The following is an 18,274-nucleotide window of genomic DNA, read 5'->3' on the forward strand; positions in this document are numbered from 1 at the left end:
ACTGAATTATTGGGTGGAATATTTTGTGGAATGCTATTTTTGATGAAAACTTTGCTTGTAGTAATATATTTGGCTAGATGAATGGACTTGCACTGCCATTTCTGCCCACGTCTGACATAGAGCTTTGTGCTTGAGTTCTCAAAGCTCAATAAGAATTGTTGATGACATTATGATGGTACACTATTGATATTGCCAAAATAAATTTCAACAGTAAACCTGTCACATTCTTTGCATTGTTGACCACTGCTATAACCAAAACCAAATCAAAATATCATCTCTGAACACATTAATATTTTGACCCTTGAATCAGATGGTCTACTGCTGCAAAATATCATTTTGGGACTGCAGCAATAAGATGGTAAAGTCAGAGTTAGGTGTGAACAGGAGGAAAGCCTGGATCAATCCTGCCTTGGATCAATGATTCAGGCTCATGGTTGAATGATGTGAGGGTACATTTTTACATTTTTTAACACGGTCTGACTATTGTCAGATATATCCACAGTATACCTATCTTCTCATGGGTCTTTATAGCAGGATAATGTATCAAGTCAATAAACCCAATCCATTTCCAACTAGTCTCATATATGGCTCCACGGAACACCACAGTCAAAGATCCTAATCTAATAGAGCACCCATGGGATGTGTTGGAACAAGATATTCACATTATAGATGTGCAGCAGACAAATATTCAGCAACTGCATGATGATATGTCGGTATAGATCAAAATCTCAGAGGAAGGTTTCCAACACCTTGTCGAATCAGTGCAGTGAAGAGTTGAGTCGGTTCTGAAAGCGAAGGGTTCCAGACTATTACTAACAAGGTGTCTCTTAGAAAGCAGCTTGTGATAATGTGTGATAACATAGCAAAGTGTTTCGCTTTCAAAACGTATATAATCGCCATAACTTAATGTAATTCAGGATCAATTAGAAGACTAAAAACACCGCCACAAATCATCAGCAGGTAAAAATACTGAAGTTATTGGAGTCTGTGAAGTAACCGAAGAAGCTTTGGCAGGGTTTAAACATTCAGGTTATTTGTCATAGTCCCAGCTGCCAGTATGAAGTGGCACTTGGTGGTCATGTGTTTGTGTGGTCTGGAGAATGTAATCCCATAGCTGACCAGTCACTTAGGTCAGACTTCTTTTCAGTGAGGCACTTCTGTCTTGGACTCTTGCAGACAGTGGTCAGATCAGAAGACGTCAGACAACCTATATTGGAGTGTGGTTCAACTTCTTGGTGACCTTTAGTTTTATTTATTTGTATCTCCATTTGGATGAGTTGAGACTCAACGTTTTACTTTGGAATAGAATCTCCAAACTTTTTGTCTTCTGCAACTTGATGTTGTCTCTCTTGAAAAGACAATCTAAATTACCTCATGCTGGTTAGTATTGAGTCAAATAACTACATGACCATTATAAATGATGTATAGTTTTTTGAAGATTTGGAAATTTAGATAAGCAACCATCAGACCTCAAGCTAAGGCTACACCATTATTGTTGTTCTTTAGTTAATTTACATTAGACAATGAGCTTTTTTGAGAGTTTTGATGCTTTAATGTCTTTAACACGTTTCTGATATTAATGCGTACAAAATAATTGACTGTTGTCAACCTTCATGCGTCTTCAGTCAAATTATTTTGTATTGCAGCGCTTCTCAAGAGTCAACAATTGCTTGGTCCCACTCCAGTGTTTTAGGGCTTATGTCCTACATGTTTTGGATTTGTTCCTGCAGGAGTAATCCAGTTCTGCAGGGGCCTGCTAATAACGCATTCATCTGATTCAGGTGTGCTTGACCAGGGAAACGTCTAAAACATGAGGGACGGTGGCCCTTAAGGGCTAACTTTGAACACCACAGATATACAGTGTCACATTCCAGTTCAGCAGCTGTTGACGATGGATCGGTGTGTGATGTCTCACCTGTAGATATCTGTAGTCTTTGAGTTATAAATTGTCCAGATATGGGTAGAGGTGAACACACTTAAAAGTATTTCATTAAAAAAAAACAATGTTCTCATTTTCCTTGATCTTCTTTGTTTGCCCTGCCTTTAGTGATGACTTTTTCAAATTGAGGTATCTCATTTTTTCCCAGAGTTCATGTGATCTAAGAAATTCATGGATTTGTTCATTTGACAATAGAGGGACCTGAAAAGTCCTCAAGATCATTAGTCTTCATTTTTGCAAATACTCGAATTAGAAAAAATGGGTCATATGTGTGTTCTTGTTAGGAAAGTTATTTTATATCTAGTTACTTGATGAAGAAAGCTATCCATCAGTTAAACTGTTTAGAGATCTGTGATATATAAAAAAAAACATTCAGGTTAATGTGAAGTCCATGTGAAACCGCTGACGTGAATTGAATCTGACGTGCATTATGCAACATTCTTCCCTAGTTACTGTGAATTTTAAAACTTTAGTGGGTTCACTATACATATGAGTGCTCTGCATCAGTGGGCTGACATACTGCAAGAGTTGCTGCCAGACTTAACCCCTCAACTAATCTGACTGATATTTATCTAGAGATTACAGCTGTCATGCAGGTATTATCCTGCCGGATTTTCCTCCATCATTAATGTATCACTCTGTGACTTGAGGCACCCTTCAAGTCACTGACTTGACCCGTGATTCACCAGCAGTGATTCATGGGGAATCACCGGAAATTAGGAGGAATTTAAACAAAACATCAATGCAAAATCTAAAATATGAAACGATTACACTTGAGACGTTTTACTGAAAAATAAAAATACCAAATGTAAATTCTTATTGAATAAGTTTTTTTTAATTTTTTTTTATTGAGCAACACAAATTGATAAGATGACTGATCTCTTCATAAATATGAATTGAAATGACTCTTTGATTCAGAAATATAAATGTGCATGGGAATAGCATTTATTTGCTCAGCTGTACTTGTCTGAAGTTATGTTTTAGTAAAGATTATTCTAAAGTATATATTAAAAATCCCCGGAAAGTGCCAACTCTATTATTTAACTCCATTAATTGTACCAAGTTTCCATTAATTATCATGGAAAGTTTGCAAGCTTCAGAATTGTGGAAATTTTTCAGAATGAAATGTTGTCAAATTAATAAAGTAACTTTATTAGTGCAGTGCACCACTCTATTTGAAAAGAAAATATCTATTTATGAAACACAGTGATTAACCTAATGGATTCTCATGCTAAACCTAAAGATATTTTTTGTTTTAGCTCAGATGTTAATATTTTGTTAAATCTTTAGCCAAGCTTCTTGTTTGTTGGGAAGTCCCGAGATCATTTTCTTTGTTATGGCTCCCAAATCTTTCTGGCTCCTGAAATATCCATACTCTCTTCTATTATTGCACTGCTTGAGCTCTTCCGTCTGAGTGTATAATTTCCGCATGGTGGTCTGAAGAGTTTAGAAAACAAAGTCAGATCAGCGTATGTTTTTATTTTTTTGGGGGCTGAGTGGGTCTAGATTTCAGAACACAATCACTTCCCTGTACCCAGTCATTTGTCCATCATCGGCGACGGGAACAATATGCAAGTGTGGCCAGAGAGCAGCACTGTTCGCTCTGCAGACTTCTCAGAGATGAGTTTTTGGGGATGGGGGTGAGTTTGTGTGTGTGGCGTCATGTCGCAAGGTCTGTCATTAACAAGGCAACTGCAGTTATGAGACCAAGATAGACTGCTTCAAGTCTGAGCACACGTCTGTGGATCATTGCTGTTCAATGTAGGTGGCTCTTAAGCTGAAAGGGGGGAACGTAAGGGAGGGCGGAGGGGCTGTGAATGTGTGATTCTGTGTGTATGTGTGGTTATGCAGGTGGGAGGTGGAGGCTGAGGAGTAAAATAGAGAGCAGGGTTCGGCCTGGAGTCTAGAATACCGACCTTGCTTCATTTTTTGTCCTTTTTCTTATGTGCTTGTGCTGACTTATGAGAAACTTTCACTAGCAACAGACCTGGCATCAGATGAGGCAGCAGACTGCGGAGGAGCACAGCATGTGGGTTGCGTTTGCTTCTGGTGTCCAGCTTTTTTAGAAAGGGGCCCTCTGTCTGGAGCGTTATTTTTAGTCAAAAAAAAAAAATCCTCGAGCCTTTTAATAATCATCAGCCTTATGCAGCCAAACAGATCACGACAAGGAGAAAGCAGTCTGGGATTTGCGGGCTCTGCGCTCGCAGAGAGTGGCAGGAAGTGAAAGGGAGAGAAAAAGAGAATGGGATGAAAGGGGTTGCCTTTTTATATATGCCAGATTCTTAGTCTTGTTCCACTGGTTGGTGTTCAGGAAATCACCCTCGTTTTCTCATCTGGTGGCTCTCGCACGGAGTTATTGATTTCCTTCTATTCTGTGTTCAAACGTGGATGAAGAGCAGTGGAGACAGGGCGAGTTGAGGCGAGACACTGCTGTCTGCACAGATGCGCACCCGCATAGATTTGCAGTGCTAGTGGCTCCTCTCTCCAGCAAACCCCAGACTGCTCTGGAGACAGTCTGCAAAACACATTTTATAAGCCCTGCACTCAACTACAGTGCTCTTGTCTTATCACTCTGCTGTTCAAGGGAAAAGTTATGGCTTTGTTTTAGTTGCTACATCTCCCTGATCTCATTTCCAGGCCCGACAGGCTGCTGTCTTGTTGGTAGGGGCATTTTGTCTACAATTTGCAAATAATCTTCCATCTTGTATCTGATAACGGTATATATTTATGTCGATCTGTTATGATCGACATAACAGTGTGCTCCAGCTGTTAGGGGCATGTTTTAGTGTATGTCCAACATGTTTGTTGCGTTTGAGCCAAAAAGGTAATTTTTACAAAACAGTATAATTTTTGTAATGTTGCATAGTTATGGGTTTTATTTTCAGTGTTTATTTTTTTGGATTGGTATTTGGAAGACATCCTTTTAAAGGGACGATTTAAAGCATGATGTTGGGTTCACAAGAAACGGACGAGACGAGATGCATACTTTCTTTAATACATTATCATGACTTCTCACCAGAATGCCAGTTCAGTTTTTGTAATTGGAGAAGATGGCCTATTTTCTCCTCATGCTCTAAGTCATTGTTTGTTTGTTTTTTATCTGCTGTGTTTGGCGCCACTGAGATTATTATGGCTTGCTTGTACACACAACCTCCATGATGTGTGTAGTGACCGTTAGACTCACTTGACTACAGTGAGCAGGTGAAAAGTAGAGCAAATTAGAAGGTATGAATTCGGCTCGGGTCTTCACTTGGTAGCAGGTTCTGCACTGAAGAGTGTTTGTTCTGTGTCTTACTGTGAACTACCTTTAGCCAGTTTGAATTTCGGAGTATTTTACTGCATTGTTACCGTTTTGCGCTGATGAAGCTGAACACCAAGCAATTCTGGCTGCTAGAGGATCTTTTGACGGTTCTCAATTGGAAGCTATTATACCTACAAAAAATAGTTAATGGATATCATTTCCCTGTTAGATTTGATCTTGCACTCATTTGGATATTATCTGGACTTTATCCCTGAGAAGTTGGGTTGGTAAACAAAGTACAAAGCTTGTTTAGACTACTGCTGTTTTTTCTTTCTTTCTTTCTTTTTCGTTCCCACATCCTGCCACGAAGGGTAATGTCCATAAAAGTTCAGGATTTCAGGGCATGTGTGAAAATGGGAGTGGAAGACATTTACAACTGCCGTGATCTCTTAGAAGTCTTTACTCTCGAAAGGCAGGAAACTCTGCTGGCTATAAAGGCTAGAGTGGCAGCAGGATGTCAGAACCAGATTCAGCCGCACTGATGCACACAGTGGCGTAGGTGCATTTATTGTACAGTTGCAAGCTGTTTACCTAGGGATTATTAGCATGGTGTGGCCAGATAGAACATGACAACCAAGGCTTATTACTTCTTGGTGTTATTTCACTGATTTCTAAAGGAACATAATGTTTAAGTAGTACACCTTGGTGCAAATCTTTGTCCTTTTCAGTGATGCATTGCCCTCAGGCCAGTGAACCTTGAAGGATGGCATTGCAGCATGAATGTCTGTGCATTCCTCTTTTGGCAAACATGGCTGATAGCCATAAAGACCGTCTCTATTGGCTGTTTTTAGATGTTTTGGAGGGTGTGTGAAAACAGTTGTCTAATTGCTATGGTGATAACTGCATGAAAGGCTTGTTAAGTGAAGAAAAACCTTCAATAATTTCTCTCAGCGAATTTCACACAAAAGGAGGCCGTGATCGAACTTGCAGAAGAAAAAACACTATTTGTGCAAGAAAAAAAAAAAGATATGTGCTGTTTTTATTTGAGAGTGCGGGAGTTAAAATACTGTTGAACAAGCTTTTGGTATGCCAGACTCTTCGACTTCTGAAAGCAAACAAATGAGATATTTTGCAATTCCATAAGAAAAGATGAAGATTCCACACGCTTATCTACTTTGCAGTGGGGTGTGTCTGTGTTGTTGTTGGTGTGTACATGGTTTGCAGGGTGGGGCACCATGGAGGAGAAAAGACACCTATTGTCTCTGAGTACATTTGATCTAGGGCAAGTACTTTGTATGTGTGTGAGCAAACACCCAGGGCAGCAGTGTATCCAAGGAACAAAAACCTGCTATGCTTCTGCCTGCTACAATTAATTCATGAGTGACAATTGCACATAAGCAGGGGGCCATTTGCATTTGGTCTCATTGCTCTGCTTGTGAAAGAGGACTACTGCTGAGAAACTGAAGGGCCATGAGAGATGGGGCCTGGCCAGGCCTGATGGGGCACTGCAAATTCCAAAAACACTAAAGTCCCTCTTTCATTCACTACTTGATGGGACTCCTGTCCTGTGAACATGTGCTTCCAGAGGTTAAAAAGCTCCATGTTCTGAGCAGCACAGTGATGCTGCTGTTCATAAGAACACGGACGTATTAGTCTCAGTGGAATGGCACAGTGGTGTTTCGGATTGGACATTTTGATTATCACCTCTGATCACAGCAAAACAAGTGGTGGATACAGGGTGATCACGGGTGGGATACCTCCCTCCAGGGATAAAGAATGCTTGTAATCATTTGAGGCAATCTTTATGCAAAGAGATGATAGTTATATTCTTGGCAGATCCACAAAACATGTCAAGGTTGAAATGAGACACATTTTTAGCATCTCTAAGTGTGAAAGGACTGATGTGGCAAGTGGGGGGTTGAAATCAGCCTACCTCTGTTGTGCCCCCTGTCTCAACAAGTGAGGTAATCTGACCCTTGCTTCATTTGCAAGGGTTAAGAGATGCAAGTTACTTGCTGACTTGTATATATTCCGGTTGGGTGGATGAAGGGAGTGTTGCAAGGGAGTGTTGGAGGGATAACATGTGGCTTGTACAACCAGTCAGGAACGCTGACACAGAGAGAAAATCCTTAAAATGTGGCACTACTTAAAAGAAAATAATGTTTTACAATAGTATGAGATTGATTACCAACTTATTTGCAAACACTATGTATGCGTTGCGCCCAATTTCACTCCATATTTAAAGTTAACTCATTTTAACTTGAAATAAAAAGTTAAGATATGTTAAGCTTTTAAGAAGTTAACACATCTTAACTTCTTAAATATATATATTTAAGAAATTAAGAAATGGCTACTTGCCGTTATAACTTTTTAGACATTTTACTTACTGATTGTTAATCATATCCGTTTATGTGATGGTATTTTAAACAAATTATTTTTTAAAGATATTACTCCACATCCATATATAAACATGTACTCTGATTCTGAAAAGGATTTTAATATTCACCCTTGGCTAACTTCCTCCTGACCTTCTTTAGGGTTTAGGCTCAGGTTGTTTACTCTTTATTTGTAGTTTAGTTGTTCCCAGTGTTGTATTTTTGCTTGGCACAGAAAGGCGAGCATGTTGCTCTGCCATGCTGCGGTGTGGATATGAATGCGGGCTGTTGCAAAGCGTAGAGCTTTTGCCCTCAGGTCTGCATTACACCCACATCCACCTAGGAGTGGACCATCTGTGTGTCCCTGACGGCGGGGCAGTCGGGGAGGTCGGGGAGGCATAGCGACAGGGACACGGACAGCAGGCTCTGCGTTGCCCTGAACTCAGCCTGTTTCTTCCACTTCCCGCCCTGCAGTTCACTGCAGTCTTCTCGGTGCCGGGGCTATTTGTGCCATGGTAACCGTGCCAGCCTGCCAGCACAGACACAGATTCCACCTCTCGTCTCCCTCTCTGCCAGCGTGATGACTCAGCAACTCCTGCAGGGGTTCAGCAGCCTCCCTCCTCAACCTCGGTGATGCACCATGCTCATCAGACAAAGTAGTGTTTTGTCATTCTCTCATTGTAGCTGACCTGAATACTAAATGCAGGGTTCCTATGCAGTGTACAAAAGTATGGAATTTGATGTCAATGTTTTTACAGAGTATGAAAAATTTCAAGACATTGGTCACTATCGCATCGTCTTAATATTGTTCTGTCTGTTCCTTGTAGTATCCTTTCTTTTTCCTTAGATAGTTCCTTGTTACCTTCCTCCCTTATGTCTGTCCTTTTTTCGTTTCTTCCTCTCTTCCTAGTGTATTTCTGTATTTTTTTGTTTCCACCAGTAATTTCTTTCATCGCTGCAACTTTTCCTTCCTTTCTTATTTTCTCGTGTCCTCTGTTTTTATTTGGGTTTCTTCCTGTGTGTCCTTTTCTCTTCCCTGGTTTCTTGTACTTTACTTCTTCCCCTCTCCCATGTGTCTCTCCTTCCTCCCTTGTGCCTTTTGTTTCATTTTCTCCCATGTGCCCTTCTTTGCTTATCACATATCTATCCTTCCCTTTCACAGCTCCTTGCTTCCTCTCTTTCTTGTATCCTTTCTCCTTGTCTTCTCTCGTTTCTTCTTTAATCCCTTTGATCTATTAGTCAGTTACATTCACGTTTTTGAAGATATCATATTTAAAGTTTGCCTGGACTAAACATTTTGCATAAATATATATTGAATCATGTCATGTTATGGTTTTAAGATTAACATTGGCCACCTTTGAAAAGTTAAGTAAGGGAATTTTTACATGTACTTCAGTGGGATCCCAGTAAATTGACTAAAATAACAAAGCAGCCAAACACATGGAGCTATTTGAGCTCCTGTGGAAAGCTCTTTCAACCATCTGTTGTAGGTAATGGATGATGATGATAAGATTTTCAGGAATGTCTAACATGTTTCTAATTCATCTTGACTGCTTTTTTAGGTTTAGCTGCGCTAACAACAGAATGTGAAAGGCATGTGTAATCATCTCTACATAATCGCTTTAAGCTCTGCTCAACTTTTTAGAGTAGTTCTTATGAAGACGGCTCTCTCTCGAGTGGGATCACTGTAAGGAGACCGGGATGAGAAACATGCCGTCAAAAAATATGAGCTGCGATTACTTTTAGGTCTCTCTCCAGTAGCATTCAGCAGGAGTGCAGCTGTACCCAGTTTTATGTGTTATGCAGCTATTTCTTGGTGCTCTTTGAAAATTAATTAGATTGTGTTGTGCTGAAATGTGGTCTGTCTCCTCTTAAACTCAGTTCCAGGCTTAGAAGTCTTAAAGGTTTGTAAATAATTATGCAAATACTTGTCCCAAAATACAATTTTTGAGTTGGTTAAAGCGCACTTTATTAAACAACTTTCCATCCAAACTGTTGAATCAATTAGAGCTTAGACTCTTCTGGTTTTCCATACAGTTTTAGGAATGTGGTTTTTGGGACTATCTTGCCATTCTTGCAGAAGTGCATTTGTGAGCTCAGATGCAGATGTTGAAAGTCTGACTCACAATCTCCTGTTACACTGAAGCGCTAGAGTTTATCTTGCTGGGCCCGACAGCTAAATAAAAATCTGTACAATATAAACCTATCCACACCTGACTTTACACTTGACACAGTCCAGTAAGACCTGTGCCATGTGGATTCCAGTGGCGACTCAATCTGCGGTTTTGCATTGCACTTTGTGATGTAAGGCTAGGAAACAGCCACTAGCCTCTGTACGCACCGTTCTTTAGCTAATGTAAAGACCACATGAAGTTTGGAGGTCTGTTGATGGTGACTCTGCAGACAGTTGGCGACTTCTGTGCACAATGACCCTCAGCATTTGCTGAGCCTGCTCTGTGGCTTGCTAAGTGGCTGTCATTCCTAATAATGAGTTGACTGTGGCATCTGCTCACTGCACCACACTGGAACTCACTAAATGTTTGTAGAAGCAGGCTGCATGCCTAGGTCCTTAATTTCATAAACCCGTGACCACAGAAGTGATTGAAACACCTGAATTAAGTGTTTTAGAAGAATTATTCAATGCATTTTATAAAATTGTGTTTCTATTTACACAACTATTACTGCTAAAACTTAACCAGTAAGAGAAATGAAAGCGCACACCCTTGACAAAATGTCAGCCTTGTGAGCACTTGCTACACAACACAGCCAAGGAATTCAATACACAGGAGAAGAGGCCTGCAATAGACAGTCACAGAGCACCACAAAATTGTGTAGTTGAATTGCAATCAGTTCTGCAGATGCTAGCCCTGCCTCTATCCTTCTCAAGAATCCTTTCTGAGGTTTCCAATGTCAAAGCTGTTGGCCAGTTTCATGTTTCGACATGCCTCAGTGTTACTTTTTGTTGTGCTTTTGATAAGCAAAAAAATAATAGTCATATTTTCCAGTCCTAATCATTATATAAGAGTTGTAAGAACCTGACCTGATTAGATTTTTATCCATCAATTGTTTTTTTGTTGTTGTTTTTTTTTGGTGTGGGGGACTGGATAAATTTTGCTGGAGATGTCTTGGACTGAAGTTGCACCAAGAACATCTTTTTCTGAAAGAGATGAGACGTTTTAAGACCCAAATTATCTATAACAAATAGCTAATTTGTTATAGTTTATTTAAACCAGTATCTAATTGGAAGAAAGGAACTAGAATCAAGGGTGTTACTTTAGACCCAAAAGCCTTTTTGTTTCTGACAAAGAAAAATGTAATGAACCATTTTCTGTCTGAGGCTGTTAAGTGGAGACACAGGACACCATGCTGTTCTGCTATCTGAGGCGTATTTATTTTGTTTTTATTTAATTTTTTCCACCATTAGGCTCTTATTGGCACATACAGTTTCCTGGTTTTGTGTGTGGTTTAATGTGCAAGTTGCTCAACAGTCAGTCAAACATGGAAACATTTCATTAAACTGGAAATTCAAAGCAAATGTCTTGACAAACTGATCCAATTCTTATAAAATCCAATTCTGTTCAAAGCAATCCAGACCTGTCCCATACATGCAATTAATTAGATTCAACTCCAACTGTTGGATCTTGAGTTCACCGGTTTATGAATCTAGGTCATAAACCGATGAACTCAAGATCAGTCTATCTTATAGTGCCATTTGCTTAAAAGGCTGAATAAGCAATTGGGAACACAATTTCTGTTTTATTGATGGCACATCTTAACACAGAAAAACAAGGCTATGAGTACTTTCTACAGGAAAAAGATTAACAGAATGAATATCTGATGTTTCATCCAGACAAATTACATGACTCAACATAGAAGCATTTTATCAAGGGAACTTTCTATTCTGCATTTCTTGTCTTTCCAAAGTTGATTACATCAATAATTTTATGACACCCCCCAAGAAAGAGATGCGTCTAAATGCAGTAGGACTGGACCTGGTGTACCTTACATAGGAAGAAGAAAAGCTGAGGACAGTCTTTAGGCAATTTCCGTCACTGGGTGAATGAATGACCCCTCACTACTTCGTCAAAAGGCCTGCATAGTTCTGACTGCAAGGCAAGTTTAGTTTCTGTGCAAACTTAAATGGGCTGCAGTACACCCATGTGTATCTTCTTTCTCCGTTAGCTATAAGACGAGCCAATAATCTCACCTCCCTCCCCTCCCCATAGCAGGGTGTCCTTCTGGCTCATGTCCCCCCTGGCACTAAAGTTAGACCTCCCCCTTCTCTTAGTTTACTTCACTGACACAGGCTGGCTCCTCCCACATGTCTTCTCTGACCTACTGTCCCCTTGCTGCCCACAGGCCTTACCTCCTCTTGCCCTCCTGCCCGCAGTCTGCTCCCTCTGGCGTTCCTCCTCTCCCTGGTCCCAGGGGAGCAGACGGAGCTCCTGATTATCTCTGTGTGGCAGCCTCTGTTTTGTGCTCTGATTAAAGGAGCAGCATGTGGTCTGTGTGCAAGCGGCCTGTGCAGACGCCGCCGTTGGCCGATGCTAACATTACGTGCTTAATCATTTATGTCTGGGAGATGGGCACAAAGGCCTGGAGAAGGAGGGGTGGGAGTGGATGTAGGTGGTGTTGGGGTGTTTATCAGCGGCACAGATGCACTCAGGCGCACATGTTGCCAAGATAACGTTCCCAGTGCTTGGGATAACATGACCAGGGCACACTACAGGCCATGTCTCCACAGACTGTACATATTATCTTTTTAAAATGAGCAGCTTCAGGGTTGACTTCCCTCTCTTAGCTTGTATCGGTCGATGAAACTGGCATACTAAAGCCTTCACAAACTTAAAACTAGTCACACTTCTTGCATCACTAAAAACACTTGGAGCTCAGCAGGACTTTTGCAAGAAATGGCAAAAGTGAATTTATGGGCAACGTCAGTGATTCAATGCGATCGGCTAGGTTTCCTTTGATTTTCACCATGTTTTTAACCAGTTGGGTTGGCATTAAAAAAATCAAAGGGTATGGGCATGACCTCATTGTTTTATAATTAGAATAACTATATTGAATTAGAATGACTGCATTGAAATGACATATCAAGAGAGGGCATCTCCCGTATTCCAGATCTGGTGTCCTGAGTGTTTTAGGTCCAACACGCCTGTAGTAAATGAATACTTAATTAGCAGGCTTCTGCAAAAAATGTTCAGCCATTTCACATATTTTTTGGAACAGGGACACATAAAACATGCAGGACACTGGCTCTTGAGAATTGGAGTTGGCCAGCCCCAAACTATACATTTTGGTTTGTAGACTGCATTTGTTAATTTATTTGTAAATTTTCTCTATGTTAATAAAACTGAATTAAATTGAGTGGAGGTATGTAACAAAGGCCAATAATCTTTGCTAGGTTTGTTGGATAAAAGGGTATGTTAAGAGTGTAAGAACTCTATTTCTGCACTGAAGTATAGTGGTGGCAGTAGAAATGAGAAAGCATCATATTAAGGTATTTCCCATTGACTCTAATCATCCTGCTGAATTAAAAGCCTTGATTTGAATCCCTTAGAAATTCTGTAGCCACAGCTGACAATCTGTTCAAACAAGGTGGCCTGGGAACATTACGCCAGTTTGGTCTGGAAGAATGGGCCAAAATTCAAGCAAACTACTGTGTGAAGCTTTTAGAACGATGCCCATAACATTTCACCCAAGTCATACAGTTTTAAAGGTGATTCTACCAAATCTGTAAATTATGTGTATTTGCTTTTTCTTTAGCAAATACACATAATTTACAGATTCTAAATTACCTTAAATGATAGAAAGTCCTACAGTGTTGGAAAATGTTTGGCTTCAGCTGTGAAAGCAACTATTCACCATGTATTTATTGTTCTGTCACTTTTGATCCTTCATACTCTCCAGGTAAACGATATTATCCAGGAAACCTTGCTGTCCTGCCCCCCACCACACTTTTTCCCCCCTTCTCCTCACTCTAGCCTCACTGCCAAGTAGCTTGTTCCTCCAACATGCACAGACATCCACACACCCCTCTCTCACACAGAGGCAGCCAATAAGAGAGCACCAGTTTCCCCATTACTTGCCACTCAATGCCTTGTTGCCAGGGCCAACAGGAAGGCATGAGACCCTCTTTGCTTGAGCATTTGAAACTTGGTGTTGACTTTTTTTTTTGTGAAAGAAAGAAAAGGTCTTCCGTTATAAAATTGTGTCTTCTAAATATGTCTAGGCTGAATGATCATCTCTTTCCCACTGAAAGAAGCTAAATTTAAAAGTACTAAACTAACCCAACATTAGCGAGGTTTGCATGCAGATTTTCTCTTTTTTTCAATTAAATGAGGTTTTCATTGAGTGTCTTCCTGCTTCTTTCTTTTAGGTCTACAATGACAAGAGGGGCCTTTCTTTGGTTTCTGCTCTCCCTGGTTCTTCCCTGTTCCTGTGAGAATGGTAAGAATTTTGTCTCAAAGCACATCAGAGTTAAAAGACCTTGAGTTCAAACAGTTTTTTTCCCCCAGACACAAAAAGAAAGGATCCAGCTGAAATTAGTGGCTGTGCTACCTCTGAATGCAGAGTTTTACTCTTCTGTCACCAGAGTACATACAATCTTTTCTCTGTCGCTCTCCTTTCTCTTGTAGCATACACCAAAAAATCACACATTTCTCTTCCCCCTTCTCACCACCCTTCTTAGTCTGTCTCCTTTTCATCTGCTGTCTGGCTCTGTTATTTTAAACAGCTGCAGTGGATTGCAATGGAAAATGCTTTTCAGAGTGGCAAACCACTCGTTTTGCCCATGTTTACAGCACATTCACTTTAACCAAATCTGGAAGAAGGATAAGCAGGAGTCATTCATCGCGCAAAATCAAGTAGGCTGTTTGCCTTAAATGGATGGGTTTTTCCATGCAGGATTTTCTCTAAAAAAGATGCAATCTGATGTGTGGTGTAAATGTTTTTTTTTTTCCAGGTGAGGACGGCGTGAGAACTGAATGTTTATGTGAAGGACCGTTCTGCAGGGATGGGGAGAGATGTTTTGGCTGGCAGTGCTTTGCTTCTCTCTCAGTGCTGAATGGAACCACAGTCTTTGAGAGAGGCTGCATTGCTAAAGGTGATGAAGATGGGCCGTTGCTCTGCGGACAGCCACCAACTGAGGCGTTGGTGGTGAAGTGCTGTCACGGACATTTGTGCAACAAGAATGTTTCGTTACAGTTTCCAAAGAAAGGTGAGATATCATCCAGTCTCTGCACTGGAAATATTTATTTTGCCATAATTTTGAACATTGCTCCATATGATTTTCTGTTTTGTCTTTATTGATTGACGTTTATGAACTTTTTTCCTCAAAAAATATGCTAGCTAACATGGCTAGCATAATTCAATTGTATCACCACTTGGCTGGACGACATTCGTTTTTGCAACTGGGTCACTTCTGTTGAGCCAGCAGGATCCCCCAATCATCCCCTATATTTCTAGTTTTACAAGCTTTATTCATGTAGCTTTTGGTTGGCATTAAAAAGGTCTGAAAAGCCATGTTGGGGGAAGTGTTATGTAAAATCAACTTTCCATCGTGTTGTAATGTTATTCCCTTATCAAAAACATACCTGGAGTGTTGCCTTGATTCTTTCATGCGTGTTTGAGAAGTTTCTTAGTATCCCGTGGAAACTTTTCAGCTGTGCAAAATTCCTGGAGGTTTGAGGTGCAGCTCCTCCTCTTTTCAAGCCACAGCTCCTCCTCTTTTCGGGGCACAACTCTTCCTCAGTTTCCAAGCTACAGAGCTTCTGCATTACATAGCACCTCTCCCCCACGACTCCCTCACTCAGCTCCTTCAGATTAGAGATCATGCATAACATCTGGTAGAGATGGATTATCGATGTATTGCAAATGTAATGTAGTTTTTATTTAGCTTCATAGGAAGCTGAAATTTAGTCGAGGCTCTCTTGAAGGGGATCATGTTTGGGGCTGAGCAGCCGTCCCTGTGGTTGAAACCAAGACAAAAATACCTCGTAATAAAACATACTTGCATTACTAACATGAAAATAGATTAAATATGATGAAATATGTCACATTCAGTTTTTACAGTATCAGGTCCTCCAAATAAGGCTTTGAATACCAGGTTCATTACTTCATTTCCTGAATTCCTGAAAAAAAATGTTTTTCCCCCCTAATTCTCTGCTGCTAATAAATTGTATTATTTTGTCTCTAGGACAGCCTCATAGTTTTCTACTGGAATGTTCCACAGTGCTGGATCATACAGAAAGAGGGATCTGTGACCATTTGCATTGCACAATCTATTTACATTGACCACAGTCCAGGTCGTCATTTACACTCTCTTCTCTTCAGAAGATTTAAAACCATGGCCATTGAAATCCTGCTATAAAGGACTTACCCCTCCTTTTTTTTTTTCTTTACCACAAACCGCTGTAAAATCATAGTTGGACCAAATCTGTTACTCTTAAATCTAAGAACATATGGATTTTAGGACTATTTTAAACTGATATGAATGAATTATAATGTTGAAAAACGGCTTCAGAAAATGACTCCATGCTTCCCTTGTAATTACTTTTTACCCTTTTGACTTTACTTGCCTTTTAAACCACTGGAAAAAAAGTCTGATATTGATGCTGGAATCGTTTGATTTCCTGATTGCCGTCAGAAATCTGCGGTCTCAATTTGCAGCAAACCTTTGTTGAGGGAAGAGTTTTATTTATTTATTTATTTTACACAAGCACCTGTGTGTCGTGAAGAAAGTCAGAAATGAAAATGTCCTCATAGTTTAAAAGGTTCAAGGGAATAGAAAAGAATGTTCAAAGCACATATATGTATGTATTGTGGCTTTGGAAGAGTTTAGCTGAGTATTTCTGATTTCCTGAGATAAACAAATGTTTGCATCTTAAAGATGCAAATTGATGGTGTTTTCATGTCAAATTGATTGTCCTTAGAAACATTTTCACATTCAAATCACATTCATAAAACTAAAGCAAGATTTTTAATGTTGGTTACATTTTATTTTATGGAACTTTTTATGGCTACCAGTAAAGATTAGTTTTTGTTGTTTAAAATAATCATTTTAACATTAACACTGATATCACTTATTTTGAAAGACTAAAACATTAAAATGAGTTTTCTTTCCCCTAATCTTATCTGTTTTAAGTGTAAGATTACAAATGGGGAAAACATGTTTAAAACTAAGTGGTGTCTGAAGCAACTGGCCAGCACTTTCCACCCACGTTTTCTGATATGAGTGAATGCCATTTAATTGAATGGGCTAGTAATGGTATTGCTCTAATGGGTTTTTCTCCTATCTGCGTTTCCTCTTATCAGATGTCGAGCCGTCTGCCGGCAGACCAGTCCTCCGAGACCAGGAGTGTGTGTGCGAGGGAGATGCGTGTGAGCACGGCCGGCGCTGCACCGGCCAGCAGTGTTTCTCCTCTCTGAACGTGACCGACAGGGCCGTCGTCCAGCAGAAGGGCTGCCTGAGGGACGATGAGGAGGGCAGAGCCACCTGCGCCATGGCACCCTCATCGGTCTATGTAGTGAGGTGCTGCCAGGGCCATCTGTGTAACATGAACGTCACAGTGCAAATTCCAGGAAAAGGTGACTTTGTGCACACTGGTTGCTGCTCACCACTAACCTTGTCACGTAGCATGCAGAAGATTTTCTTGGGTAGTTTAAAAAAAAAAAAAAAGGGGGAAGAACTGTGTAAATTTTATTTAGTATTAATGTACATAAAATTAAATACTTAAAAGCTGCTTTTTCTCCTTAATATTTCTCAGAAGGGGAAAAGAAGCTCCTGAGCGCAGAGGAGCATGAGTGTGTATGCGAGGGCAGCTCCTGTGTAACGGCGAGTCGCTGCTTAGGCCTCCAGTGTTTCTCATCTCTGACAGTCAGCGGTGGCTTGCTTGTGCACCAGAAAGGCTGCTTCAAGGCAGTGGAGCAGAGCACGATGACCTGCAAGACGCCGCCATCCAGGGAGCAGATAGTTGAGTGTTGCCAGGGGCATCTGTGCAACATGAACAGCACCGTGAGGCTTCCAATCAAATGTACGACAAAGTTCAGACCTCTTAAAAGTTTTCATTTGATTGCTTTCGCTGTTTCTGTGATCTAAACTGCAAATTGGATAGGAAATGTTAAGTTTCAAACACCTAAAGACTATTTCCATCCAGTTCAATTTAGATTACAATAAAAAAATAGACTATTTTGAATAAATGTAGACGTTTCACCATGAGCGAACACACAGATAATGGTTATTAGATCATGTGCTCAGAGTTGCTTCTTAATATCCCTGTTTCAATTTTGAACATCTACAGACTGAAATGTTTGTCAGTTCTTTGTAAACAGCTCAAACTTAGTCATATTTGGTTGTAGAGTTTTCAAACCTTGCAACAGATCCTCCATTAGATTAAGGACTGGACTTTGTCTAGGATGGATTTTTGGATGGTGTTCACTTATCCGACCACCAACTCAGACCAGATCACATATTCCTGGTAAACTAAAGCATCACACCAGCCTGATGCTGCCACCACCATGTGTGAGTTTGCCTTCACATAGAATTTGTGTATGATCTTACCAGAGCATCTTATTCCATAAAACATTCTTTGTGAACCAGAATCAGCTGTATTTGTTTCTTCCACATTTATGTACTTGTGAATTTTTCTGTCAAAAGATGTAGATTGCCTTTTAAGGATTGTAAAAAATATTAAATAACTTAAAAATATGTATACG

The 18,274-nt window shown here is 40.2% G+C and overlaps 1 protein-coding gene across 1 annotated transcript in view; it reads left to right on the forward strand.

Annotated features, from left to right (window-relative positions):
- The window catches only part of LOC129361300 (activin receptor type-1-like), a 29,125-nt gene that overhangs the window by 1,902 nt on the left and 8,949 nt on the right, over window positions 1-18,274 (forward strand). The window contains exons 2-5 of the mRNA XM_055032063.1: window positions 13,938-14,008; window positions 14,523-14,777; window positions 16,874-17,146; window positions 17,326-17,592. Of these exons, the coding sequence (XP_054888038.1) occupies window positions 13,945-14,008; window positions 14,523-14,777; window positions 16,874-17,146; window positions 17,326-17,592 (859 nt within the window). The 5' untranslated portion in view covers window positions 13,938-13,944. The remainder of the gene's footprint in view (window positions 1-13,937; window positions 14,009-14,522; window positions 14,778-16,873; window positions 17,147-17,325; window positions 17,593-18,274) is intronic.

Source organism: Poeciliopsis prolifica, unplaced genomic scaffold, assembly GCF_027474105.1.
Source record: "Poeciliopsis prolifica strain line A6 unplaced genomic scaffold, Auburn_PproV2 SCAFFOLD007, whole genome shotgun sequence".
Classification (NCBI taxonomy): domain Eukaryota; kingdom Metazoa; phylum Chordata; class Actinopteri; order Cyprinodontiformes; family Poeciliidae; genus Poeciliopsis; species Poeciliopsis prolifica.